At 40.8% G+C, this 27,097-nt stretch overlaps 6 protein-coding genes across 12 annotated transcripts in view; 3 read left to right on the top strand and 3 right to left on the bottom strand.

Moving 5' to 3' along the window:
• LOC135347403 (probable serine carboxypeptidase CPVL) overlaps positions 1 to 27,097 on the top strand; it is a 75,124-nt gene that overhangs the window by 7,309 nt on the left and 40,718 nt on the right. The window lies entirely within an intron of this gene.
• Positions 1 to 27,097, bottom strand: part of LOC135347387 (protein NLRC3-like) — a 91,492-nt gene that overhangs the window by 29,499 nt on the left and 34,896 nt on the right. The window lies entirely within an intron of this gene.
• LOC135347400 (dehydrogenase/reductase SDR family member 7-like) lies at positions 785 to 4,591 on the top strand. Its single transcript, XM_064545372.1, has 8 exons — positions 785 to 1,117; positions 1,246 to 1,363; positions 1,417 to 1,517; positions 1,581 to 1,688; positions 1,743 to 1,876; positions 2,240 to 2,379; positions 4,053 to 4,098; positions 4,346 to 4,591. Exons 1-8 carry the CDS (start codon positions 853 to 855, stop codon positions 4,499 to 4,501), a joined length of 1,068 nt encoding a protein of 355 aa, XP_064401442.1. The 5' UTR covers positions 785 to 852; the 3' UTR covers positions 4,502 to 4,591.
• On the top strand, positions 4,721 to 25,780 carry LOC135347401 (dehydrogenase/reductase SDR family member 7-like). Of its 2 annotated transcripts, none has more exons than XM_064545374.1 (8): positions 4,721 to 4,966; positions 5,120 to 5,237; positions 5,296 to 5,396; positions 5,451 to 5,558; positions 24,107 to 24,240; positions 24,604 to 24,743; positions 24,938 to 24,983; positions 25,530 to 25,780. In XM_064545374.1, the coding sequence occupies exons 1-8, from the start codon at positions 4,804 to 4,806 to the stop codon at positions 25,683 to 25,685; spliced, it is 966 nt and encodes a 321-aa protein (XP_064401444.1). In that variant the 5' UTR covers positions 4,721 to 4,803; the 3' UTR covers positions 25,686 to 25,780. The 2 variants fall into 2 exon arrangements, with proteins under 2 accessions (XP_064401444.1, XP_064401443.1); XM_064545373.1 differs by lacking the exons at positions 24,107 to 24,240; positions 24,604 to 24,743; positions 24,938 to 24,983; positions 25,530 to 25,780 and adding exons at positions 6,469 to 6,602; positions 6,941 to 7,080; positions 7,256 to 7,301; positions 7,856 to 8,121 and having other exon boundaries at positions 4,722 to 4,966.
• Positions 9,588 to 10,959, bottom strand: LOC135347402 (uncharacterized). Its single transcript, XM_064545375.1, has one exon. It carries the CDS (start codon positions 10,893 to 10,895, stop codon positions 9,990 to 9,992), a length of 906 nt encoding a protein of 301 aa, XP_064401445.1. The 5' UTR covers positions 10,896 to 10,959; the 3' UTR covers positions 9,588 to 9,989.
• LOC135348109 (uncharacterized) lies at positions 10,927 to 12,327 on the bottom strand. Its single transcript, XM_064546284.1, has 2 exons — positions 11,161 to 12,327; positions 10,927 to 10,951 (listed from the first exon to the last, which is right to left on the bottom strand). The coding sequence occupies exons 1-2, from the start codon at positions 12,147 to 12,149 to the stop codon at positions 10,927 to 10,929; spliced, it is 1,014 nt and encodes a 337-aa protein (XP_064402354.1). The 5' UTR covers positions 12,150 to 12,327.

Below are 27,097 nucleotides of genomic sequence, written 5' to 3'. Positions count from 1 at the left end.
GGGCTACCCCTGGCTTTACTGAATTAACTAGCTGTGTCTGCTGTCTAGTTGGACCAGATTTAGCTAGATAATGGGGTAGAGAATAGTTGAGCGGTGCTGTGTGTAGCTTGAACTGTACTGGCTGGCAAGAATCTAGTAAGCACCCTATGCACTGATAACTCGTCAGAATGGAGGGTATGTTCTAGGGATCTGGACAGCTGTACATCCAAAGGAGCCAGGGAGTGCCAATCGTCTTCTCCCAGTCTCTGACACGCTAAACAAAAGGAGCTAGAACTGGGAGTCCCAGCTAGAATTGCTAGCCTGATCTAGAATGACATGGAGGCGTGGTGAGGCGGGATCCACACTAATTGATCGACCTAAAGACGCTCCTGTTCCAGATTTCACGAATGGCAAGGAAAGGGTTATCTGAACGTAGGAATGCCGTGCAGCCACGAGACTAAACGAAATTTTTACTCACGAAAACTACCGTTTCTCCATAGATACTATAAATGTAATTTATAGTATCTATGGTTTCTCGAGTTGAACGAATTTTTTACCCCACGAAACTTACCCGCTATACGGTATCAATGAAGCAAGAAGCGCGAGTTGGACGGGAAACTATACAGTCTCATTTGGAGTGGCCTTACTCTTGCAAAGGAAGAGGGCCTGATCCCTCAAATTTAATCAAGTGTAACTGCTTCCAATAAATTATTATGTACAATGTATACATGCTCTTTTTCCAAAAAAAAAAAAAAAGACATGGTCAGGGGATATGATGTGGGGCATCACCACGACGGTAGAGGGCGGCGGCGCCCAACTAGATGAAACAGGCTATGCCTTCCAGCTTCCTCTAAGATCAAGAATGTTTGGAGCATGGGGTTGCTCTCTTGTGTCATAGCTTGTGTCTATGGGTTGCTCTCTTGTGTCATAGCTTGTGTCTGTGGGTTGCTCAAGTTGTTGTTGCTCCTGGTGATTGTGATCCTGCTGTTGCTGCCTGTTCCGGCCTTGTTCTACTTGCTGTACAAGCTGGTGGTGTTTGTTATAAGAACTGATGCTGATCTCACACTCCTCTTCAAAACACTAAAGCCCCATTACTTTGACAACAAGGTGGTGTGGGTCACTGGAGCCTCTTCTGGAAGTGAGTTTAATACGGCTCTTAAAGACATAACGGAGTGCATATTACTATTGCATGTTGAATCTTACCATCATTTAGTTATTTTCTAACAGTCGACTATTTAATATTAAAATGACAAACATTTCTTTCAGTTGGAGAGGAGCTGTGCTACCAGTTGTCTAGACTGGGTGCTAGAATAATTCTCAGTGCAAGGTCAGAGGACAAACTGGAGGTGGTCAGGAAGGGACTTGCAAAACCCAACCAGGCAAAGTAAGAGTGTATTTCAGGAAATTGCAATAAACAATTATTTGCTCCATATTCAGGATCCTGCCAGTTGACCTGAGTGACCCCTCTGCCACTAGGGAGGCTACTGAGAAGGCAAAGGCTCTGTTTGGAGGAATAGACATTCTCATCAACAATGCAGGTTCAGTATGCAACGGTCAAATTAGTACACTATTGAGTTCTAACCCTAACCTTTCCACTTTAGGTGTTTCTACCCGATCAAGTTTCATTGATATGCAAGAGCCTACACACAGACGTCTCATGGAGGTTGACCTCTTTGCACCCTGGATACTGACCCATGATGTCTTACCAGGTATGAATTGAAGGCATAAGTTTTGATAGTGTACTGCACGCCTGCATGCTATAGGAATGCTCTCCTCTGGTTTTGGTCATGTGATCAATATCTTGTCCATTGCGGGGAAGTTTGGCACTAACAGCAGAACTTCGTATACCACAGCCAAGTTTGGGCTGATGGGAATGATGGACTCCCTTCGCTGGGAGGTGTGTATAGCATGTCATGTCATGTCATGAAATAGTTTGTACTTTTTCTTACGGCTTTGTGGTCATGTCATGTTTTCATTGTTTGTTATGGGTTTGTCCTAATTTAGACTGTCTGTTGATATCAAGGTTTGCTTATAATTAATTTATACACGTACACGAGGATAGAGGTTGATACGCATTTCAAAGGATTGTGACGTCTAGCAACAGACACTATTAATCAGAGTGGGCAGATGTATCGGATTCGGAATATGCTTTGTGCAGCATCATTACTGTAACATTTGTGTCTTTACACACCCAATATGATTTAGGGGCTTATCCTGCATGACAGTATTGTCACTTAAAGAATCTCTTTGCTCGCTACAGGTTATGGACAGAAACGTTCATATAACTAATGTGTGTCCGGGGCCAGTGAGAACTCCTATGGCAGAGAATGCTCTCTTATCTGATGGCTCCACCAGCAAAAAAAAGAATCCTCTCATTGAGGGCGGGATGAGAGTTCAAAGGTCAGCTCAATATTATACACACATTTTTCCCATGTCAAGTGCTACAGTTCATTTAGTCTAGAGAGTAGATTACCACAAATGTGTGAGTAGTTGTACTTAAATGTAAATATCTTTTGATTGGAGCATTTCTAAGAAATGGTGTTGATACCCGTGTGTAGATGGATGACTGAACTACAACATATCCAAAAATGTTTCCATGGAAACATAAGGTGGTGGGTTTGTGCTGATTAATAGAACAACAGCAAATTGTTATAGTGGGTAATCGGTTAGAGTAATAAAACAGTAATCTTGTACAGCTAAGGTCCTAGACTTCATCACATAATTGTTCAATGGTTTAAGTATCCTGGCCATCCCTTTATGGGTGTTACAAATGTTCACAGTGTTTATAATTCATGATTTACTGGTTTTCAGGTACACTTTTGGTTAGAGTAATAACTTTTGAAAAATTAAAAGCTTAGCTTTCAAATAACTGTAGTAAGTTTACAGATAAACGGGCTACATTTTGCTACCAAGAACATCCTATATGCTTATTCTATTGCTGAGATAACACTGAAAAGCTACATAATTTACTGTTTTCTACTGTTTTGATGACATCAGCAGCTGCAAACCACAAACCAATGATGCTTTAATCAACCACAAACGTAATTAAAAGTGGGCGTACAGTTATTGTACGCCCACTTACGTGGTTAATTTGAGTGTCATCAATTTGTGGTTAGCAACTTGTGATGTCATCAAAACAGTAGAAAATAGTAGAATATGTAGTTTTTCAGTGATATCTCAACAATGGAATAAGCATAAAGGATGTTCTTGGTATCAAAATGTAGCCCATTTATTTGTAAACTTACCAGAGAACTTTTAAAGCTAAGCTATAAAATTTTCAGAAGATATTACTCAAACCAAAAGTGTACCTAAACACCGGTAAATCATGAATTATAGACACTGTGAGCATATGTAAGACCCATAAAGGGATGGTCAGGATGCCTAAACCATTAAACTATTGTGTGATAAAAGTCTAAGACCTTAGCTGTTTAAGGTTAGTGTTTTATTACTCTAACCGATTACCCACTATAACAATTTGCTGTTGTTCTATTAATCACCACAAACCCACCATCTTATGTTTCCATGGAAACATTTTTGGATATGTTGTAGTTCAGTCATTCATCTACACACGGGTATCAACACCATTTCTTAGAAATGCTCCAATCAAAAGATATTTACATTTAAGTACAACTACCTACACATTTGTGGTAATCTACTCTCTAACTAAATGAACTGTACTATAATTATTCTCAAGGCCTTCATAATTATAATGTGTTGTGATATGGAATGCCATGCAAATCCGCCAAAATTGTTGTTCACATAAATAGCTTATGGCTTTGTCCTAATTTAGACTGTCTGTTGATTGCAAGGCTTGCTTATAACATACACGAGGATAGTAGAGGCCTGGTGATACGCAATTCAATGGATTGTGACGTCTTTCAGTGAAGCAACAAACACACTATTAATCAGAGTGGGCAGATGTATCGGATTCGGAATATTTTATAAGTAAACAACAATTTTGGCAGATTTGGTGTTCCATAATTATTGTGAAAGGGTCTAATTCAGTAATAATTTCTATCAATATTATTTATGCTCTGAATATCTCTGGTGTTATGTATACTCTTACATCGCAGATGTGTGGAGCTCACTCTGATTGCTGCATCCAACCAACTCAATGAGGTAATGTTTGCTATAAGTACACTGTAAATAATGGTGACGCAGAGTGCGTGACTATTGTGGCAACTATCAGGAAAAACGCGCATTTGCCACAATAGCACTCTGCGTCAAAACCACACATCATTTTTTACAGTGTATGTTATTAATTGGCCAACAAGTAGACTAATTCATGTAGCCATAATTATATTATAGCCTCTATTGTTTCTGTAGCACGTCTTATTGTGTGGATGTAAACATGTTCTTAATGCAGGTATGGATCTCCAAGCAGCCCTACCTCCTCCTCCCTTACCTGGCTCAGTATGCTCCCTCACTCTGCAAGTACCTACTACGCCAACCTCCTACATCAGAAAGAGAAAAACCAGAAAGAGAGCTCAAACATCAATTACCAGACATACTAGTTGTATAATAGTTATTATGCCAATCATTTTTATACACAGACTACATGCATGTAGCTACATGTGCATGTATGATTATATAGATATAATAGTAGTGAGAATTTGCTGCAGAGCTCAGGTTGTGTGCATACACTCTTGGCATTAGCCATAATTATAGGTATTATAGAAGAAGGGGCTAGCATAGATGATTTACCAAGCCTTGCAGAATTTATAGGCAAAATACGGTAAGATCAGCCACGCCCTCTTCCTCTAAGAAGGATCATAATGATATCTTCCAAGTCAGTGGAATCGTTAGACAAACAAGCTTTCCTGCATGGCCATATTAGTGATCCTGCTGGTGCTGGCCTTGCTCTACTTGCTGTACAAGCTGGTGGTGTTTGTCAGAGCTGATGCTGATCTCACACTCCTCAGCAGAACACTAGACACCTGTTACTTTGACAACAAGGTGGTGTGGGTCACTGGAGCCTCTTCTGGAAGTGAGTTAGTTAGGGCTCTTAAAGACATAATGGAGTGCATATTACTATTGCATGCTGAATCGTATCATTTAGTCATCTAAGTATATTACTGGTATTAAACCGTCATAAATACTTCAGCTATTTATTAAATGACAAACATTAATTTTCTTTCAGTTGGAGAGGAGCTGTGCTACCAGTTGTCTAGACTGGGTGCTAGACTAATTCTCAGTGCAAGGTCAGAGGACAAACTGGAGGTGGTCAGGAAGGGACTTGCAAAACCCAACCAGGCAAAGTAAGAGTGTATTTCAGGAAATTGCAATAAACAACAATTTTGTTCGCTCCATATTCAGGATCCTACCAGTTGACCTGAGTGACCCCTCTGCCACTAGGGAGGCTACTGAGAAGGCAAAGGCTCTGTTTGGAGGAATAGACATTCTCATCAACAATGCAGGTACTACATGCAACAGTCAAAAGTTGTTTAGTACACTAAACCTTCCACTTGTAGGTGTCTCTACTAGGTCACTGTTTATAGACATGCAAGAGCCTACACACAGACGTCTCATGGAAGTTGACCTCTTTGCGCCCTGGATACTGACCCATGATGTCTTACCAGGTATGAATTGAAAGCATACGTTATGGTTAGAACATGGGCATGAGGTATCTATGTGTTATAGTGTCCCAAAGCTCGAGGGCTTTAGCCCGAGGGATGAGGGACACTATAACCATAGATACCGAATGCACATGTTCTAACTGATTTAGATCCCAAAACCTATTGGCTACTAGAAATGCACTAGCTTAGCAACAGTCAACCTAGCAACTGCATCATTATTCTTTTGAAAACTAATATCTGAAGTTGGCATCTCTGTGTCTCTACTAAATCTGTGGTCTCTACTCAAGTCAACCCTGTTCTTCCACCTCAGTTTGATGGACAAAATTATAGTCCTAGCTCCACCCACAAAACGGAAACATCCAGCTCCTCCCCCAGTTTTGCAGCAAACAAGCCCAGCACACTTCCCAAGAAACGAGCGGCTCATACTACTCTCACAAAGCGAAAGGGAAGACACCTATAAGCTATAATTTGCAGCAAACAAGCCCAGCAAACGAGAGGCTCCTATACTACTCTTGAACAAAGCGAAAGGAACTTTAGGAAGAAGCCAAAGCTAGAATCCCAGCACTTCCATACATCCAGCTCCTCCCCCATGCAGCCTTGCAGCAAAAAAGCACAGCACACTGCCCAAAAAACGAGCGTCTCCTACTACTTTCGAACAAAGCCAAAAAAAGAAACTAGAGCTTCTCTCTTTCATTCTAGTTCTGTTATTATATTACTAGACAAAGCATCTAGCTACAATAATTTTTATGTTATTACATGTGTATCTTCTTGTAAATCACAATACAATATACAATGTTGTAGTTTGTAGCCCAGAGAAATCTATAGTACCGGTACTATAGCTCATAGTTCCCTGCTAAATACACTCAAATGGGATCTAAGTTTTGATAGTGTACTACACGCCTGCATGCTATAGGAATGCTCTCCTCTGGTTTTGGTCATGTGATCAATATCTTATCCATTGCGGGGAAGTTTGGTACTAACAGAAGAACTTCGTATACCACAGCCAAGTTTGGGCTGATGGGAATGATGGACTCCCTTCGCTGGGAGGTGTGTAGCATGTCATGTTATGAAATAGTTTGTACTTTCTCTTATGGCTTTGTGGTCATGTCATGTTATCATCGTTTGTTATGGGTTTGTCCTAATTTAGACTGTCTGTTGATATCAAGGTTTGCTTAGTAGAGGTTGATATGCATTCAATGTACTGTGACATTTCAGTGAAGCAACAGACACTATTAATCAGAGTGGGCAGATGTATCGGATTTGTGATATGTTTTGTACAGCATCATTACTGTAACATTTGTGTCTTTAGACATCCGATATGATTAATTAGGGGCTTATCCTGCATGACAGTATTGTCACTTAAAGAATCTCTTTGCTCGCTACAGGTTATGGGTAAGAACGTCCATATAACTAACGTGTGTCCGGGGCCAGTGAGGACAGCTGTGGCAGAGAATGCTCTCCTGTCTGATGGATCCACCAGCAAGAAGAAGCACTCTCTCATTGAGGGCGGGATGAGAGTCCAAAGGTCAGCTCAATGCAGTTATTCCCCTGTCAAGTGCTCTCAAGGCCTTCAGAATTATAATGTGTTGCGAAATGGTCTAGTTCAGTAATAATTTTGACAGCAATGTATTTTAATAATGGCCTATTTGTGCACTGAATATCTCTGGTGTTATGTATACTCTTATATCGCATGCATTCAGATGTGTGGAGCTCACTCTGATTGCTGCGTCCAACCAACTCAATGAGGTAATGAACACACCAGCTCACTATTATACAATTTTGAGTATCGATATATAATATGTCAACAAGTAAATTCATATAGCCATATACAGTAGACTCTCGCTATTCCGGCTCTCTGAAGTACGGCCACCTCGATATACCGGCCATTTGGCTTGGCACGGAATGCTAGCTATATGTTTACTGCACAAAACTCACCCTGAAGTACGGCCACTCGCTATTCCGTTTACCGGCCAGTGCTGGCTGTCCCAAACAAGGTTTTCAATGCATGTAATTTTATATTACGGCCGGATATGACGTTTAGGGTGTGGTTTAGCAAATAAAATTGGATTACACTTAACTAGAGCCTCGAGACAAGAACCGCAAAAGTAGTAATTAGATTCGAGATAAGGTCATTTTTAAGCCGCGGCTATTTTCTGAGCTACAGCCACCTCGCTATTCCGGCCAAGCTGCATGGTCCCAAGGGTGACCGGATTAACGAGAGTCTACTGTAGCTAGCCTATATTTATTTCTGTAGCACGTCTTATTGCCGGTGCATGGATGTGAACATGTTCTTAATGCAGGTGTGGATCTCCAAGCAGCCCTACCTCCTCTTTTCTTACCTGGCTCAGTATGCTCCCTCATTCTGCAAGTACCTACTGCGCCAACCTCCTACATCAGAAAGAGAAAAATCAGAAAGAGAGCTCAAACATCAATTACCAGACATAGTAGTTGTATAATAGTTATTATGCCAATCATTTTTATACACAGACTACATGCATGTATAGCTACATGTGCATGTATGATTATATAGATATTATAGTAGTGAGAATCATGATTTTGCTGCAGAGCTCATGATGGATCAGGTTGTGTGCATTCACTCTTGGCCTTAGCCATAGGATAGAAGAAGGGGCTATGTAGATGATTACCATTACAGTTATTATGCCTGCATTATATATAGACTAGATCTTCACGTATATAGCTAATGAGTTTTACAGCAGCTGTATTGGTAAAGATTGTCTTTATTAATAGCCCATAAATATAACGTAGCCCCTCCCTCTAGCTATATACCTGTTCACTGACCGTTGTGCTATAGTGATTGAACCAACACTAACATGCACACACATATAGCAGGGTAGCTATAATTATAATACAGTTGATACTTCCATTGCATGCGTATAATTACGATAATTATTATGCCTCGAGGCGTAGCCGCACGAGGGATACGGTAAAGCTGACTGTGTGTGTGTGTGTGTGTGTGTGTGTGTCTGTGTGTCTGTGTGTCTGTTCCAGCTGTAACTGCTCAACGGTTGCAATGCGACGAAAACTAACAGCTTCTATAGGCTTCTAGCCACGTTCTCTTGGATTTTGATTCGTGGATTAGCAAACTAAAGCTTCTTTCTCGAGTTATGGCTAGTTTGACTCACATTGAAGGCTGTTGCAGTCTCTTCAGAATCTTTCATAGCATCATCTGTCCGCACAAACTTTCTATTCAACATATGAGTTAGCCTTGCACTAAAGCGCTAGCTTTTTGTTAGCTACAAGACTCAGAAAATACCTGTTAAAACAGCTAGCTAGCAGTAGCCATTTGTGAAATTGATCTCTTTGGACACACCCTTTAATTATTCCTATGGATGTAATGCGCATGCGCGCTCATTCCCCAGATCCAGAATCATATTTTTCTTGAGGGCCTGGTAAGCCACAAAACACTACTATAGATAACAATATGCATGTACACAAGTCTTTTCTTCTTAAATATTATAATTATACACTGCATGAACTACAGATCCAATTTTCTTCTTTCTTGAGGTCCTGGTATTAGAGCCACATAATACAACAATAGATGCATGTAATAAGTCTTTTCTTCTCAGTGACTTTATATAGATAAGCTAACTTTATGAAATAATTATGCACTTCCGCTTATAATTAATTGAAAACAAAATCTTCTTCTTTGTTGCTTCCTAGATCCTTGAGGTCCTGGTATAAGCAGCCACAAAACACAACAATGATACCATAATTATACAATTGCAAGTCAGTTTTAGACAGATTATTTTATACACTTTTTCCTCTTCTATACTTTCTCTTCTATACTTTTGAGCGAAAGCAAATCATGGCGAGAGGCATTAGCACAGCGCCAGCTTGAACACTAGTTATTTATTGTGATTGTTTGCAAACATATTAGACCCTAGCTCGAAACTTACCCACTATAATTATATAATTATACGGTATAGTACAATGCCGGCATGTCTTGTTAGCCAAGGGAACCAAACATTCAATTATATAGCACAACAATTTTAACTCTACAATTATCTCTCTTTACAATGTTGCAACATAAACAATTGCTAACGTCAGTAACTGTCGATATGTCTACGAATATTATTTAAGTTGTACATGTTATAAAGGTACCTCAGCTAAATAAGACAGTTCACACTTCATTGTGTATCGGACCGATTTCTGTGTGTGTAACAACTGGACGACGGTTGACTCTTTGAGGGGGAGGGGCTGGTCTGTAGTCCTCTGCGGCGAGGAGGGCTAGTTCATCCATGTAGGATAGTCTCAGCTGGTCCGGCCTCGTGGCTGGTCTGATGATGGGAGGAGTGATGTAACGATCAGGGTCAGCTTCTTCCATTGCTCCATCAGTGTAAGGTGGGTTTAAGGCGTCTCTTTGTTCATAGTCGTCTACTGCTTTGAGTAATTCATCATCATCATTTTCATCGGCTATACTTGCTGATACATTTTCCGGGCATTGTTAGCTCGTCGGAGTCTAATGTCTGCAGCACCAGCACATAAGTTCCTTTTGACATAGTTAACAACTTCCTTTATCTTGAGCCATATTTTGGTCTTCTTCAGTATGAAGTGGTGGAAATGGTAGCTGATTATTATCACAAAGAGTATGAAAGCTATAGACATTGAAAAAAAAGCCAGTGTTTCTTGTTGTCGGTTTGTTTCAACAACATAGGAAGTGGCATAGGATAGAATGCAGAGGTTAAGTAGAAACAATGTTTCTAGATATTCATTAAGTTGCTTTTTATACACTCGGTTGTTCAATGATATCAGTCCGACTGCAATACACCCAGCTGATAGAACAGGGAGAGAAGTGTCTGGAGCCATTGCAACTACTAGATTATGAGCAATCAGAGCGAAGAGGAGCAGTCCCACCCAGTAGCGATGCTTGGGAGTGAATGGAGCATGGTATGCATCCATGAAGCCGATGTATTTTGTGTTCTTAGTCCATTTCATAACTTTTGAACAGTGCGGAAGCCATTGTCCAAAGAAGAGCAGTACAGTGAACAATCCACCAGCAATGAGGATAATGGCAGCAGCAAAAAACTGAGGAATGTGATTGGGAGTGAAGTATTGAACATTGCCGTCATACAACCAAACAGTGTTTGTTGAACCGTCAGGATAATCCAAGACCCTGTATTGTAGTGCAGCAATGATAAACCGTAAAAATTTAGAATAAGAGAGTAGGACGAGTGTGCCTAGGGCAGCAACTGGGTTCCTGTTGGAGAGGAGCTTTGCAAACGAGTCAAAATAGTTGCTCAAAATTATAACAAGAAACATTAGAAGAAACAAGTAAGCTGGGAAGACAAGTTGAAGGAGCACTTTTGCTTGAGAGTTCATTCCATCGTAAAAGCATGTCTCTATACCCAAATCAAGATTCACCCATGATACGAAAACTGTTAAAAAGTTGTTTACGTTAACTAAGAAAATCACTCTATTAGCTGCTAGTATATTGGCATAAAAAATGAGACCATGAATATTCCCAGTTGCTATAGTGATATTGAGCACGAGAATTAAAGCAACTAGCAATATGCCAGCCAGTGTAAATGGAATTAGCAAAAGAGGGTAAGGATCAGAGCATTCTTTACAGTTGGACGTAGCCAACACAAGACTCAGTCCAGATTGACATTCTCCACACAAGACACCACTTCGATTGTAGGCACATTGTTCATCAGAGTTGCTTAGACTGATGTTGACTGGTTTTTCTACACAATAGTCAAATACACAGTTACTAACAACATACCCTGTTTTGTTGGTGGTATTTATGACTTCTATCCATATGTTGTTATTATTTTCCAGCTTTATGGTTCCATTTTCCTCAAAACAGTTTGTAATCTGATATTGTAGCAAGTCTGGATCACAGTCACACTTGCACTCAGTATCGGACTGAATTGGTTTGAGTCCAATAGGGCATGTGCAGGGTAGAAAAGAAATTTTGATGAGTTGTTTTGAAATTCCCAAATTGATGCATGGACCCTCGGCATAGAGTTCCACTTGAGCAGAGCTGTCTTGTGAGAATACATTGTACTCTAATTCTGTGCATTGATTGCTAACATTTTGTTCTGCCTGTCCTTCTTTGAGGCGACCAACTCTACTCTTAGTGATAACAGAACTGCGAATTGTAGCATTCATTGGATTTCCAACTTGGTCAACAGCCATAACTCTGATTTTAAATGTGTGTCCCTTTCTTGGAGAAACATAGTCATTTTGTGAATAGTTACAAAACATCACCTGAACAGGCCCAGAGGAGATAGATAATTCAGTGGAGGATTTGATGGTGTTATTTATGTAGTCCAATATAGATCTATTTGAAGAAATCTCATATTCAGCATTTTGATTAATTGTACACCTGTCCAATAGACCTCCGTAGATGTCTGCTCCTGACTGGGTAGCCGTGTTGTTAGTCATGAATGTGTTGAAATAGTTTAAATCAGGCCTGTCGAACCCATACAGTTTAATTGTTTGAATGAAGCAGCCAGCAAAAATGTTACGAGTATCATCATCTTCTGTGACCCCTCCTCCACACGCGCTCCTCTGTGTGCCATCTGCCACAAATATCCCTCCTCCGTATTGAGCCAAGATGTTGTTAATCATTAACTTGACATATCGATCCTGAATCTTATATTCTTCATCCGTTTTAAATAGGTACAGTTTCGAACTTTGCTGTAGATACACTCCACCTCCACTAGTATTAGCTGTGTTTGAGTCAATGTTGACATTATTATGATTGAGTTAGTTTAATAGTTGAAGATACTGCATAAATACCTCCACCATTCTCAGCAATGTTGTGAGCAATCTCACTCTGTGTATTTGGAGGAAGTGGCCTTAGGCTACCATCTGGACCCTGCATCAGCACAAATTGGAACTCAACTCTGCTAGCTAGAATATGCATAAATCCCTCCACCATCCTTGTGTGCTGTGTTGTGATAGATCTTTATTGGCTCATTTACAAAGAGTGCACTCTCTCTCAGAAATATCCCTCCTCCAGAGGTAGCTGTGTTGTTGGTGATGATAACTCCTTCTGTGTTAATGTATATTTCACTCTGGACAGAGCTGAAGGCTCCACCAAACACACCACCAATGTTACTCAGTGTTGTAGGTCCATTAAACTCGATTCGACTATTGAAAGCATAAATGGGACGACCATTGTTACTGACAATATTCCTTCCAATGAATGTTACATTTGACTGCAAAATGTTCAAACTGCCTGGGTTATTAGTAATGTTAGTGTTGTTGATGATCAAGGTGGAAGATTGGACATAAATCGCTTGTTGTTTGTTAGCGTACTGTCGGAGATGGACACACTGCATGATTCAAAAACACCAATCGCTCCACAACGACCAGAGTTAGCTCTGTTGTTTGTCAGCTCACTGTTGGAGATAGACACACTGCCTGAGTCAACATAAATCGCTCCACTATAGCGGTTAGCACTGTTGTTTGTCAGCTGACAGTTGGATATGGACACGTGCACACTGCCAAAATTATGAATCGCTCCACCATCATAGTCAGCTCTGTTGTTTGTCAGCTCGCTGTTGGATATAGACACACTGCCTAATACAACATAAATCGCTCCACCATACTTAGTACCTCTGTTGTTTGTCAGCTCGCTGTTGGAGATGGACACACTACTGACTGAGTAAATACTAATCGCTCCGCCATGGTTAGCACTGTTGTTCATCAGCTCGCTGTTGGAGATGGACACAGTACCTGAATCAACACCAATCGCTCCTCCACCATAGTAAGCACTGTTGTTTGTCAGCTCGCTGTTGGAGATGGACACATTGAAATCGCTCCACCAAAATAAGCACTGTTATTTGTCAGCTCGCTGTTGGAGATGGACACACTGATACCTGAGTCAATATTAATCGCTCCACCAAAATTGTCAGCACTATTGTTTGTCAGCTCGCTGTTGGAGATGGACACATTACCTGAAGTAACATTAATCGCTCTTCCGCTATATGCATTATTGTTTGTCAGCTCACTGTTGGAGATAGACACACTGCCTGAGGTAACACTAATCGCTCCTCCGCCATCGCCGCTATATGCATTATTGTTTGTCAGCTCACTGTTGGAGATGGACACACTGCTTGAGACAACAGCAATGGCTCCACCAAACTCAGAAGCTTTGTTATTTGTGAAGGTACACCTAGTGATCACTACAGTACCAGATACTACTTCTACTGCTCCTCCGTTCTCAGCACTGTTGTAGTTGAACCCTGTGTTGTTGATCAGAGAGTTGTTTGACTTATTAATGTAAACTGCACCTCCACTATTTTTAGTGAACTCGCTATTTGTTATGTATACATCATCAGCCTCAACGTGCAGTGCCTGACCAGTGTTGTTCATAAAGAGAGTGCTCTCAATCGTTGCAGTTTTAGTTTTAGCTATGTGTGTTTTTTCCAGCTGATTTGAGCCAAACTCCATCAAGTAGCAATCGTTAATGTAGACATCGTGGGAACCAACGATGATTACTCCTTGATGTGAGTTTGGTGGTCCGACATTCACTCCAACGAAACCCAAGTGTTCAATACTCAATTTGGTAAGGCTAACAAAACATATCGCACCATTGCTATGGAATCCAACTACAGTTGTACTTTTGTTCTGGCCAGTGATTTGCACATGTGAGAAGTTACGAATCAATAGCTGCTCAGTTAACACATGATCTCCAGGTAGAAAGCTCAAGGTGAGATTGCCTCCACCAGATAACAAGTTCAGTGTTTGAACAAGCTGCTCGAGAGTGAAACAAGCTCCATTTCGATAGTCATAACACAAGCTGGTTGAATCTACTGGCACAATGTGATAGTGCTCACTCCTGGTAACAGTAGCTAGGATCAGTAGCAGTATTAACCAGCTGAGAATATTTCTAGACAGCATATCTGAGGTGCATGTATGTGAGGATGATTGTTGGCATGTTAATCATTATGCTGCTCCAAGAATGGCTGTAAGTCGATAATTATGTAATATTATATGTAATGCATGTGCCTATATAGTTACTGTAACTCACTTATTCAATGGATGCTGAACTCTTTTCTGTTTTACTATACTATATTGCTATAGTCAACAAGCGTTTTAAACGCTTTGTTTTCCGCATGCCATGTACTAAGGGGAGTTTGAAAGCTATACAATTCAACCACATAAAGGCATGGCCATCTGTTGTCTGACCATTGCGGTATAGGTTCGGTTTCCCCGTGGTTCCCCAATATTAAATCCTTCTTTGTGGTTGAGCCCAAGGCAGTTTCCCCGTGGTTCCCCAATATTGATTCCTTCTTTGTGGCTGATACCCAAATGGCGTCATATCTACACTTCTATTAGATAGTGCACTGAATGTCTCTGGTGTCAACTATAACCTTTATCATAAATACCTCTGCATGCATTCAGATGTATGAAGAAAAAGTATAAAATAGTGCAGCATCATTGAATAAGTGAGTAGAAGATATTAAACGATACAGGGTATGCATTGTAAAATACATATACATGACCATGCATTCAACACAGTGTGTCCTAAAAGTTCCGATCCAAGATTCTGCTCTATATGTGTATTCATTATGTTAGCGAATCTCTTTATTTCGATGGACTTCATGTCACTAACAGATAAAACAAGACAATGCTCATTATACAACAGTATAATGATATCAATGTGTTTCACGACATAGAACATAGTTAATTCATTTACAGTAACACACACCCACACACCCACACATCCACACCCCACACCCCCCCACACCCACACACACACACACACAGGTCGGAGGTTCTACTATTGTCGTACATGGCTAGTCTAGTGTACGTACTCCCGATCATCTTCCTCTCTCACACCAGCTTCCTTCATAGCTACCTCAACTTCTCCTGTGAAGTGCTGAGGTTTGCAGACAGAGAGTTTTATGCTGTGAGAAATGTGTACACAATTATTTATTTCGAGGATATGGAATAGCAGCCTCTTTGTAGCATGCATGCATGTGATACTAAATTCACGGGTATAAATGTTCTTGGTAAATGCTTATGCCAAAACCGCAAGCATTATAATGGAAATTGTACTAATAAGTATTTTGCCATCAGAGAAGCCTAGCTTGGCATGTGCAACCGCATTGCAAGGGCAGCTCTGAGTTATGTCTTCCAGTTTGTGCTTATGTGGTTTCTGTTGTTCCTTGGGTACTTAGTGAGCTGAGTATGGTGAGTACATAAGTGGCCTTTCCTATTCATACAGTGTGTACTGCAGAAGAGTTCCGACATGCCTGCACGAATCACTACAATTTCAGTGCATTGATGTCATTGCGGTCACATCCAGGCCACAATGTAGTAGCACTTGTAGTGATTCTAACACAGGTCCAAACACATGCTATTACCTATACAGGTGTTAGTGGACTCCACTGTTGGTCTACCCATGCATGCATGCTGCTATACATTACTCAAGTTTTAATTTCTTAGGACTGGTGGACTTGTACATCATTCTCTACATTCTACCGCAAGTGGAACATACTGGTCCACGATTGGCTGCACTCGTACATCTACAGGGACATAAAATACGTGAGTGTGCAGAAGGGGGGGCGGGGCTACCAATACATGTACGTATACTTATATACAGGCCACTGGGCCACTGCTGGTAAGCCCTGGAGTATGACAATGCTGTATATTCTCACATGTATATTATAGGCCATGCACTGCTGGTTAGCCCTATAGACAATCTACTGTATGTGCTCACACTACAAGGGGAGTTTGAAAACAATACCAGTTCAACCACATAAAGGCATGGCCATCTGTTGTCTGACCATTGCGGTACAGGCTCAGTTTCCCTGTAGTTCCCCAATATTGATTCCTTCTTTGTAAAGTAATGGCTGCATGAGTACCCAAATGGCTTCCCTATACACAGATAGTGCACTGAATGTCTCTGGTGTCAACTATAACCTTTATCATAAATACCTCTGCATGCATTAAGATGTGCATGTGGAGAAAAAGTATAAAATAGTGCAGCATCATTGAATAACTGAGTAGAAGATATTGCAGTATTAAACGATACAGGGCATGCATTGTAAAATACATATAGATGACCATTCAACACAGTGTGTCCTAAGAGTTCCAATCCAAGATTCTGCTATAAAATTATGTGTGTTAGCAAATCTCCTTATTTCGATGGACTTCATGTCACAAAAACAGATAAAACAAGACAATGCAATAAATTCATTATATAGATCTTCAATGCTACACAACAGTATACTAGTATAATGATATCAATGTGTTTTCATACCCATGCATGCATGCATGCTGCTATACATTACTCAAGTTTTAATTTCTTAGGACTGGTGGACTTGCACATCGTTATCTACATTCTACCGCAAGTGGAATATACTGGTCCACGGCTGCATGCACTCGTACATCTACAGGGACATAAAACATGTGAGTGTGCGGAAGGGGCAGGGCTACCAATACATGTACGTATACTTATATATACATGCATGGAGAGGATGTACAAAATACTGCTGCTGATAGGGTTCTGCTTTGGTGGAGCTAACTTGCTCTTCTTCTATCAAATGGAGTTTGCAGCACGAATCTACTGCCCTAGACAGGTATGCACATAGCTCAGTTAGTAAGATTATATATCACTGTTGATGAAAGGTCCATATTTATACATACATGTTCACGATTATTGCTCCCTTATGACAAAACAGACTATATATATAATTATTAAAAAAAAACCGTTTGCTACTGCCTATATAGTAATGAAAGACAGTACGTAGGAGTACTGCTGCCTATAATGAAAGACAGTATAGGGCTACTACCTATAGTGAAAGGTAGTAGGGCTGCTACCTAATGCCGGAAAGGTATAGTAGGGCTGACTAATGAAAGACATAGGGCTGCTGACTGACATGAATGAAAGACAGTAGGAAGTGGGTGACCAGTTTCCCGGCCACCCACCTACAGCCCCGGAGCCCCAGTTTATAACCCACAGCTACATGGGTGAAGAACTGCATTTAACGAGTGTTGCAAGCGTGCGCTTGCTAATGCCTCTCGCCATGTTATGCTTTCGCTCAAAAAGTATTAGTGTTATATTAGTTTCTATAATGAATTTTATATTAAAGTTAGCTTATCTATATAAAGTCACTGAGAAGAAAAGACTTATTTACATGTATCTAGCTATTGTTGTTATTATTTATTGTATTATGTGGCTTACCAGGACCTCAAGAAAGAAGAAAATTGATTCTTCCAGGATCTGTAGTTCAGTGTATATAATAATATCTAAGAAGAAAAGACCTGTGTACATGCATATTGTTATCTATAATTATTGTTATATGGTAGTGTTTTGTGGCTTACCAGGCCCTCAAGACAAAGATGATTCTGCCAGGAGGATCTGGATCTGGATCTTGGATATTATTTTCTCACACGGGGATTGAGCGCGCATGCGCATTACATCCATAGAAAAGCTAGCGCTTTAGTGCAAGGCTAACTCATAATTATGTTGAATAGAAAGTTTGTGCGGACAGATGATGCTATGGAAGATTCTAAAGAGACTGCAACAGCCTTCAATGTGAGTCAAACCATAGATTGAAAAGGAAGGGGATTGGAAATGACCAGGCCTCCCTGTGTAAATGGTTGAAACACTCCGCGTTATGATTTCGCGTTCGCGATTATTTTTGTTTTGACCGTACTCTGGTTGTATTTCAACTGTTTTTAGCTCTCCTATCCACTAGCGATCACTCAGAGGCTGGGAGGTTACTCTAGAGAAGTAAGTTTACACCACTGACAAGTTTTAACTTGTCTAAGTCCGCTGTCTTTACTCTGTTTTTAGTTTTTGTTGAGTATAGCTTGAATTACTCCATGTCAACTTTTCTCTTTCCCTGCTGCGAAGCCTAAACAGCAAAAGACATTGCCTTGGTTATTATGTATCTAAGTGCTATATAGAATGGTTTCATGCCATGGAGAAGCTTTACTGTTCATAAACGTTTGCAGTATAGTCCTTCAAACTGCTTTAGTATACTTTTAGACACACCACGGGCCTTGACCTCTCACGACTTCATAGTAAGGGCTATTCCTTCTTTTATAGCATTTATTTGTTTAGTGATAGTGGTTGCAGAGGCGGATCTAGACATTAGAAAAGGGTGGTTCCTAAAAGCAAAAGGATAACGAACCCGAAGGGCAAGTATTAAGCCTCGCGCAGCGCGGAAAATTGGACCACGCCCACTTCCGGTGTAAACCCGCCCATTTCCGGTGTAGAAGTGATATGGGGCTCCCCCCCATTTCAGGGCCCCCGGGCCCTAAAACGCTAGTGATTTGGGGCCCCCCCACGGTCCTATTTCACTAGCGCTTTGAGGCCCCTCCAGCGATATGGGGCCCCCACTTATAACTTGTAGTGTAGATGGTATCTATATGCTTGTAGCCTCAGCCTCAGCCTCATGGTATAAGTAAATCTAGATGTCCCTTGCTGACTAGATCTTGCATAGCTCTCTTGCTGACTAAGTGCAGAGTTTAATAACACCATGACTTGCAGGTGCTATTGGCTAATGTTAGGCTAGCTATACCAGAGCAGGAAGATGTAGATCTATCCTCAATACTTTAACTGAACTCGAGAAAGTTGTTATTTTATGCCCCTGTTATCAGTTACGGAATAAATTACTGTTCCTTTAACTGGCTCTGTTCGTTAGATAATAAGAGATAATAGAGAGAAACACATGCATGCACACACAGAACATGCATGCAGAGTGAGACATACATTACTGTCATAGGAACAAAGACGAGCAGGGCCTCTTCACAACACAAGTAAACCATAGAGCCTTGCTCTACATACATAGGGCTGAGATAGAGGTAATAAAACACATATGGAAAAAAGAACAACTGTGTCCACAGGTGGTGGCTGACTACCATGCATCCTCCACAATTTCTTGCTCTTTGATTTGCAGTTTATTCTCAACTTCGCCAGGAAAAGTTCTTGATAACAAAGTGCATGGGCTGCGGCTGCTGCTTGTATTCTCAGTAGTATATGCTCAGCCTATATGAATGCATGCATGCATGTGCTGTGTATACAATGGCTATGTGCTGCCTAGCCTCGATTCAAGGCCGATTAAAATACGTATTTTAATCGGCCTGGAATCGAGGCTATGTGCTGCCACACTGTAATACAGGCCTTATTTTGCACATAATTATACTGTTATCGTCAGTGACCAAGCAGCCCAGATTATAGGCTAGTAATATATTCTGTATTGGAGTTTAGATCTACATAAACATTATAGCCATTGATTCTCAACTCAACCTCCTATTACTGTTGTGCTGGCTTGACTCCACTGCTCAGAATAGACTTCTCTAGGGGGGCCCTATAATCACTAAGGGGGGCGTATACCGCCAGTGCAATGGGACCCCCCTTACACCCCAAATCGCTAGCGTTTTAGGGCCGGGGGCCCCAAAATAAGGGGGGGGCCCATATCGCTTCTACACCGGTGTCGTTTCCTGTCACCTGAGTGCTAGGCCAAGGGCTAGGGAGGTCTATTATAGTACCGTAGTAGATGTAAGATTATGTCTAGCTATAGCTATGGCTCCAGTGCAGTGATAGTAAGATCAAGAAGTTAAGTAAGTGTGTGAGTGAGTAAATGAGTAATTTTTATACAAGAGCTTAGAGTATTTAATAATTGATTGTAAAAAACACATAATTATAAAGACATTCAATCATCAGGTAGCATAAAAGGGAGTTTCATTCTCCTTGGGTGTAGCTGGCTGTATGATACTACTAATTTTTTCATATTTTCTGCAGACAAAAGCTGGTTGCATCGGTCACGATTGATATTCATTAAAGCAAGTGAACCCAATCTCGATTTCCGACATGGTATCACGTCGGGCTGTCTTAATAAGTTTTTAGTTGGCTGAAACTCCTCTCGCTCTCACAAGATGTAATAGGAAGTGTCAGAGCCAATGTCAACAGAAGATTCACATTTGGATATGTCATCACATGGCACTCTCTCAAGGCAGCTCCTTATTTATATGATTTGGATTTTTATTTATGTGAAACCGTACCTGCTTTACTCTTTTTGAAGAATGTTGAAATTGGCACTTGACTTGGTCTCTTCCTGTTACTCATTGTTGTATAATAAGTAAGTCTGGTTGAACATAATTACCACAATCAAAGCTGCATGGATGTGGCCCATCTTGTATCCAATTAGCCTCGATCCCAGGCCGAGTTTTCGCTTTTATAACGGTTTTGCCTAACCGTTATAAAAGCGAAAACTCGGCCTGGGATCGAGGCTTGTATCCAATTAATTACTGCTTACTATGCAGTTTTTGCAACGCGATCAGAGTAAAGAAGCTGCCACTGCTTTTAGCTAAGTTCTGTTCCTTCTAGAGTGGACTACATGCAGGTATTGACATTACTACATAAGTAGAATAGGTAAAACATGACTGTAAATGACTGTAGATTGCTAAAAATCAATTTTAATATTTTGAGCAAAAGGGGGGTTCCTTTGCTCCCTTGGATCTCCCCCTGGATCCGCTTCTGGGTTGCGTTGCTTAGTCGACCTTTTAGAGCTATATTCTTTTTACTTTTTAGAATATTCAACATTAAAAGTGATCAATTTCACCATTTCTATGTACAGCACATTGTATGGCAGCCAAGACAGGTAATGAGCATGCTGACTGTAGTTTTAGCCACGCCCTATAACGCGGAGTGTTTCACGCAAACATTTTCGTTTCCAATCCCCTTCCTTTTCAATCTATGGTCAAACTAGCCATAACTCGAGAAAGAAGCTTTAGTTTGCTAATCCACGAATCAAAATCCAAGAGAACGTGGCTAGAAGCCTATAGAAGCTGTTAGCTTTCGTCGCATTGCAACCGTTAAGCAGTTACAGCTGGAACAGACACACACACACACACACACATCAGGTGTCAGTGTAATTATAATGTGTGCTCACATTTTTGCTCACTATAATTATACAGATTATAGATAAGAATGTCCATGTGACTAACGTGTGTCCGGGGCCAGTGAAGACAGCTGTGGCAGAGAATGCTCTCCTGTCTGATGGATCCACCAACAACAAGAAAGATCCTCTCATTGAGGGCGGGATGACAGTTCAAAGGTCAACTCAGTGTGTGCATTTGTATAATAATCATATGGATATCTTAGGAATAGAAAATATCGTTCATCTCAGTTTATGCCAAATTAATAATTAATGTGCAAATATTGCATAGATGTAGCAGTACTGCTAAAAATGAAAGCACCGCTGGTGCTGATGCCTCGGTGGAGGTGCCAAAGCTACATAACATAAAACTACTAATAGCTAGTTTTTATACGCACATTGATTATAATTATCATGATGAACATCAGCTTTAATTTTGCTGCATGCAATCAACCGAAAGTGGGTAATGATCAACCATGATTGTTGTTAATTAAAAACGATAGATGCCAAAAGTTCAAGTCTAAAATTATGGCGGCAAGTCAGCAGAGCCTTGCAGCTCTCTGCTCACTCTTGCAGCTACCAATAGCTAGCGTTCTAATGCAGAGCTAACTACTAAGTAGAGTAGTAACACTCGGTGAACAAGTTTTGCTACGGACTCTTCTGAAAAGGCTGCAATAACATTCCAAGTACGAGAACGAAGCATTATTTTGCAAATCCACGAATTAAAATCAAACTAAACATGACTAGAAGCCTATAGAAACTCTTACTTGCACTTGATTCATCCTTGAGCAGCTGTATAGCGGTCTACACACACACACACACACACACACAGACACACAGACACACACACAGACACACAAACACACTACCGTATACCTCGCTTGCGCATGCGCACCGAGGCATAAAAAGAATCTAGTGAATGCACTTTGACCTGATTCTAGCCACATACTAAGATAGTCTCGCACCAGCCCCGATTAAAAATAGGGTCTGGGAGAACTTCCTATATCAACGAGTTGTGCAAGACCTTAAGTGGGTGATAGTAAATAGTGGTCACAAAATTAATAATATTATTCATGGTTGATGACCACATTGTGGTTACAATAATGTGAAAACCACAGTTCTGCAAATAAATTTATATGTACAGTATAGTTGAGAGTCCTCAGTGCTCAGTGCTCAAATCAGGATGGATCTAAAGCTACATATGCAAGAAGGAGAGAAGCTATAGCAACTACTCAGAGTCACTAGAAAGATCTAGACTGAGTTTAAACCATGCAGGCATGTTATGTTTCAAGGTTCTCAACAATGGCATGGATTCAGTTCTCAGAGAAAAAGATGCAAATCAAATCTTATTTGCAGTACTGCCACTTGAATATGGAATGCTGGTTTCAGGTATAGATGTAGTACTAGTAGGAGACATCCTTGAAGCTAATTATCTACAACTCAGCTCTTGCTTCTGTACAACTACCCATGGAACTTGTGATCTTCTGGGATAGTCTTAGGGCATAAATAAGCCATTATAATTATTGTCAGTTGCATTTAGCTAGAAACTGGGCAACAAGAGGCTGCTTTGCATAACTATCTTTCCTTCTTTTTGCCTCCAGTTGACCGCAGCGGTTAACACGCCGAGAAATCTTTGGCGTGTCGACACAACTTGTACATTATAGGAAGTTCACCAGACCCATGTTATCGACCTAGCGTTCAAATAGAAAACATCCGGGGCTGGCTGTGCGAGACTAATACTAAGACTCCATTCTATTTATATCGCGTATACAGGTGTGCAGAGCTTACTCTGATCGATGCGTCTAGTCAGCTCTATGAGGTACGCCATCAACAATTCATAAATACTCGGATTGGTATCTCAATCACATGGTATTCGTTAGTTAAATATACTTTTCTTATCCAAGCAGGTATGGATCTCGAAGCATCCCTATCTCCTGTGCACCTACCTGGCTCAGTATGCTCCCTCACTTTGCAAGTACCTACTGCACTGGTGGAGTTAGAGGAAAGAGAAGATGAATAAAGATAAAAAGAATTAATTATATGATTTTTCCGAATTGTCTACCCTAGATCTTATCTCATTATAATTCTAAATTGACTCATGGGGGGGAGGGGCTAGCTATAGTATTATAGTTATCAAGATGTCCCCCTGGTTAGTGATCCTGCTGGTGCTGGCCTTGCTCTACATGCTGTACAAGCCGGTAGTGTTTGTCAGAGCTGATGCTGATCTCACGTACACTCCTCAGCAGAACACTAGACACCCGTTACTTTGACAACAATGTGGTGTGGGTCACTGGAGCCTCTTCAGGAAGTGATTTCAGAAATTGCAATAAACAAAACAATTTTGTTTGCTCCATATTCAGGATCCTGCCAGTTGACCTGAGTGACCCTTCTGCCACTAGGGAGGCTACTGAGAAGGCAAAGGCTCTGTTTGGAGGAATAGACATTCTCATCAACAATGCAGGTACTACATGCAACAGTCAAAGGTTGTTTAGTACACTAAACCTTCCACTTTAGGTGTTTCTACCAGGTCGCTGTTTATCGATATGCAATTAAGAGCCTACACACAGACGTCTCATGGAGGTTGACCTCTTTGCACCCTGGATACTGACCCATGACGTCTTACCAGGTATGAATTGAGGGCATAAGTTTTGATAGTGTACTACACGCCTGTGCATGCTATAGGAATGCTCTCCTCTGGTTTTGGTCATGTGATCAATATCTTGTCCATTGCGGGGAAGTTTGGTACTAACAGAAGAACTTCGTATACCATAGCCAAGTTTGGGCTGATGGGAATGATGGACTCCCTTCGCTGGGAGGTGTGTAGCATGTCATGTTGTGAAATAGTTTGTACTTTCTCTTATGGCTTTGTGGTCATGTCATGTTATCATCGTTTGTTATGGCTTTGTCCTAATTTAGACTGTCTGTTGATATCAAGGTTTGATTATACACACACGTGAGCTAGAGGATAGAGGTTGATATGCATTCAATGTACTGTGACATTTCAGTGAAGCAACAGACACTATTAATCAGAGTGGGCAGATGTATCGGATTTGTGATATGCTTTGTACAGCATCATTACTGTAACATTTGTGTCTTTAGACATCCGATATATGATTAATTATAGGGGCTTATCCTGCATGACAGTATTGTCACTTAAAGAATCTCTTTGCTCGCTACAGGTTATGGGTAAGAACGTCCATATAACTAACGTGTGCCCGGGGCCAGTGAGGACAGCTGTGGCAGAGAATGCTCTCCTGTCTGATGGATCCACCAGCAAGAAGAAGCACTCTCTCATTGAGGGCAGGATGAGAGTCCAAAGGTCAGCTCAATGAAGTTATTCCCCTGTCAAGTGCTACTATATACTCAAGGCCTTCAGAATTATAATGTGTTGCGAAAAGGTCTAGTTCAGTAATAATTTTGACAGCAATGTATTTTAATAATGGCCCTTCATTTCTATTTGTGCACTGAATATCTCTGGTGTTATATGTATACTCTTATATCGCATGCATTCAGATGTGTGGAGCTCACTCTGATTGCTGCGTCCAACCAACTCAATGAGGTAATGAACACACCAGTTCACTATTATACGATTTTGAGTATCGATATATAATATGCCAACAAGTAAATTCATATAGCCATATACAGTAGACTCTCGCTATTCCGGCTCTCTGAAGTACGGCCACCTCGATATACCAGCCATTTGGCTTGGCACGGAATGCTAGCTATATGTTTACTGCACAAAACTCACCCTGAAGTACGTTTACCGGCCAGTGCTGGCTGTCCCAAACAAGGTTTTCAATGCATGTAATTTTATACGTATATTACGGCCGGATATGACGTTTAGGGTGTGGTTTAGCAAATAAAATAACAGAATGATTACATTATCCTCGAGACAAGAACCGCAGTTAGTAATTAAGTAGTAATTAGATTCGAGGTAAGGTCGTTTTTAAGCCGCGGCTATTTCCTGAGCTACAGCCACCTCGCTATTCCGGCCAAGCTGCATGGTCCCAAGGGTGACCGGATTAACGAGAGTCTACTGTAGCTAGCCTATATATTTGTTTCTGTAGCACGCCGGTGCATGGATGTAAACATGTTCTTAATGCAGGTGTGGATCTCCAAGCAGCCCTACCTCCTCTTTCCTTACCTGGCTCAGTATGCTCCCTCACTCTGCAAGTACCTACTGCGCCAACCTCCTACATCAGAAAGAGAAAAATCAGAAAGAGAGCTCAAACATCAATTACCAGACATACTAGTTGTATAATAGTTATTATGCCAATCATTTTTATACACAGACTACATGCATGTAGCTACATGTGCATGCATGTATATAGATATAGTATATATATAGTGAGAAGCTCAAAATCGATCAGGTTGTGTGCATGCACTCTTGGCCTTAGCCACAGGATAGAAGAAGGGGCTAGATGATTTACCATTACAGTTATTATGCCTGCATTATATAGACTATATAGATCTTCACGTATATATATAGCTAATGAGTTTTACAGCAGCTGTATTGGTAAAGATTGTCTTTATACACATAATTAATCCCATAAATATAACGTATACCTGTTCACTGACCGTTGTGCTATATAGTGATTGAACCAACACTAACATGCAAACACATATATAGCGGGGTAGCTATAATTATAATACAGTTGATACTTCATTGCGTATAATTACGATAATTATTTATTGTGAAGGTTACTTGTTTGCAAACATTAGACCCTCGAAGCTTACCCACTATAATTATATCATTATACGGTACATATACATGTCTGGTTAGCCAAGGGAACCAAACATTCAATTATATAGCTATAGTAGCACAACAATTAATTTTTAACTCTACAAAAAATCCTATCTCTCTTTAATTAAACTACAATGGTGCAACATAAGCAATTGCTAACGTCAGTAACTGTTGATATGCCTACGAACATTATTTTAAGTTGTACATGTTATAAAGGTACCTCAGCTAAATAACACAGTTCACACTTGATTGTGTATCGGGCCGATTTCTGTGTGTGTAACAACCGGACGATGGTTGACTCTTTGAGGGGGAGGGGCTGGTCTGTAGTCCTCTGTGGTGAGGGGGGCTAGATCATCCATGTAGGATAGTCTCAGCTGGTCCGGCCTCGTGGCTGGTCTGATGATGGGAGGAGTGATGTAACGATCAGCGTCAGCTTCTTCCACGGCTCCATCAGTGTAAGGTGGGTTCAAGGCGTCTCTTTGTTCATAGTCGTCTACTGCTTCGAGTAATTCATCGTCATCATTTTCATCGGCTACCTGCTGATACATTTCCCGGGCATTGTTAGCTCGTTGGAGTCTAATGTCTGCAGCACCAGCACATAGGTTCCTTTTGATATCATTAACAACTTCCTTTATCTTGAGCCATATTTTGGTCTTCTTCAGTATGAAGTGGTGGAAATGGTAGCTGATTATTATCACAAAGAGAATGAAAGCTATGGACATTGAAACAAAAGCCAGTGTTTCTTGCTGTTGGTGTGTTTGAACAACATAGGAGGTACCAATAGATAGAACGCCGAGATTAAGTAAAAACAGTGCTTCTAGATATTCATTAAGTTGTTTTTTATACACTCGGTTGTTCAATGATATCAGTCCGAATGCAATACACCCAGATGATAGCACAGGGAGAAAAGTGTCTGGAGCTATGGCAAC

This window comes from Halichondria panicea, chromosome 14 (assembly GCF_963675165.1).
Source record: "Halichondria panicea chromosome 14, odHalPani1.1, whole genome shotgun sequence".
In the NCBI taxonomy this organism is placed as follows: domain Eukaryota; kingdom Metazoa; phylum Porifera; class Demospongiae; order Suberitida; family Halichondriidae; genus Halichondria; species Halichondria panicea.
Note: the sequence above shows the minus strand (reverse complement) of the source record. Positions and strands in the feature narration are given on the sequence as shown.

Coding starts and splice junctions, on each gene's coding strand:
- LOC135347400 (XM_064545372.1), top strand. CDS start 853: ATGGGGTTGCTCTCTTGTGTCATAGCTTGTGTCTATGGGTTGCTCTCT. Junction 1,118..1,245: donor CACTGGAGCCTCTTCTGGAA/GTGAGTTTAATA, acceptor CATTTCTTTCAG/TTGGAGAGGAGCTGTGCTAC. Junction 1,518..1,580: donor CATTCTCATCAACAATGCAG/GTTCAGTATGCA, acceptor TTTCCACTTTAG/GTGTTTCTACCCGATCAAGT.
- LOC135347401 (XM_064545374.1), top strand. CDS start 4,804: ATGGCCATATTAGTGATCCTGCTGGTGCTGGCCTTGCTCTACTTGCTG. Junction 5,238..5,295: donor GCAAAACCCAACCAGGCAAA/GTAAGAGTGTAT, acceptor CTCCATATTCAG/GATCCTACCAGTTGACCTGA. Junction 5,559..24,106: donor GACCCATGATGTCTTACCAG/GTATGAATTGAA, acceptor TGCATGCTATAG/GAATGCTCTCCTCTGGTTTT.
- LOC135347402 (XM_064545375.1), bottom strand. CDS start 10,895: ATGAACTCTCAAGCAAAAGTGCTCCTTCAACTTGTCTTCCCAGCTTAC.
- LOC135348109 (XM_064546284.1), bottom strand. CDS start 12,149: ATGATTAACAACATCTTGGCTCAATACGGAGGAGGGATATTTGTGGCA. Junction 10,952..11,160: donor CAATCTGGACTGAGTCTTGT/GTTGGCTACGTC, acceptor ACTTTTTAACAG/TTTTCGTATCATGGGTGAAT.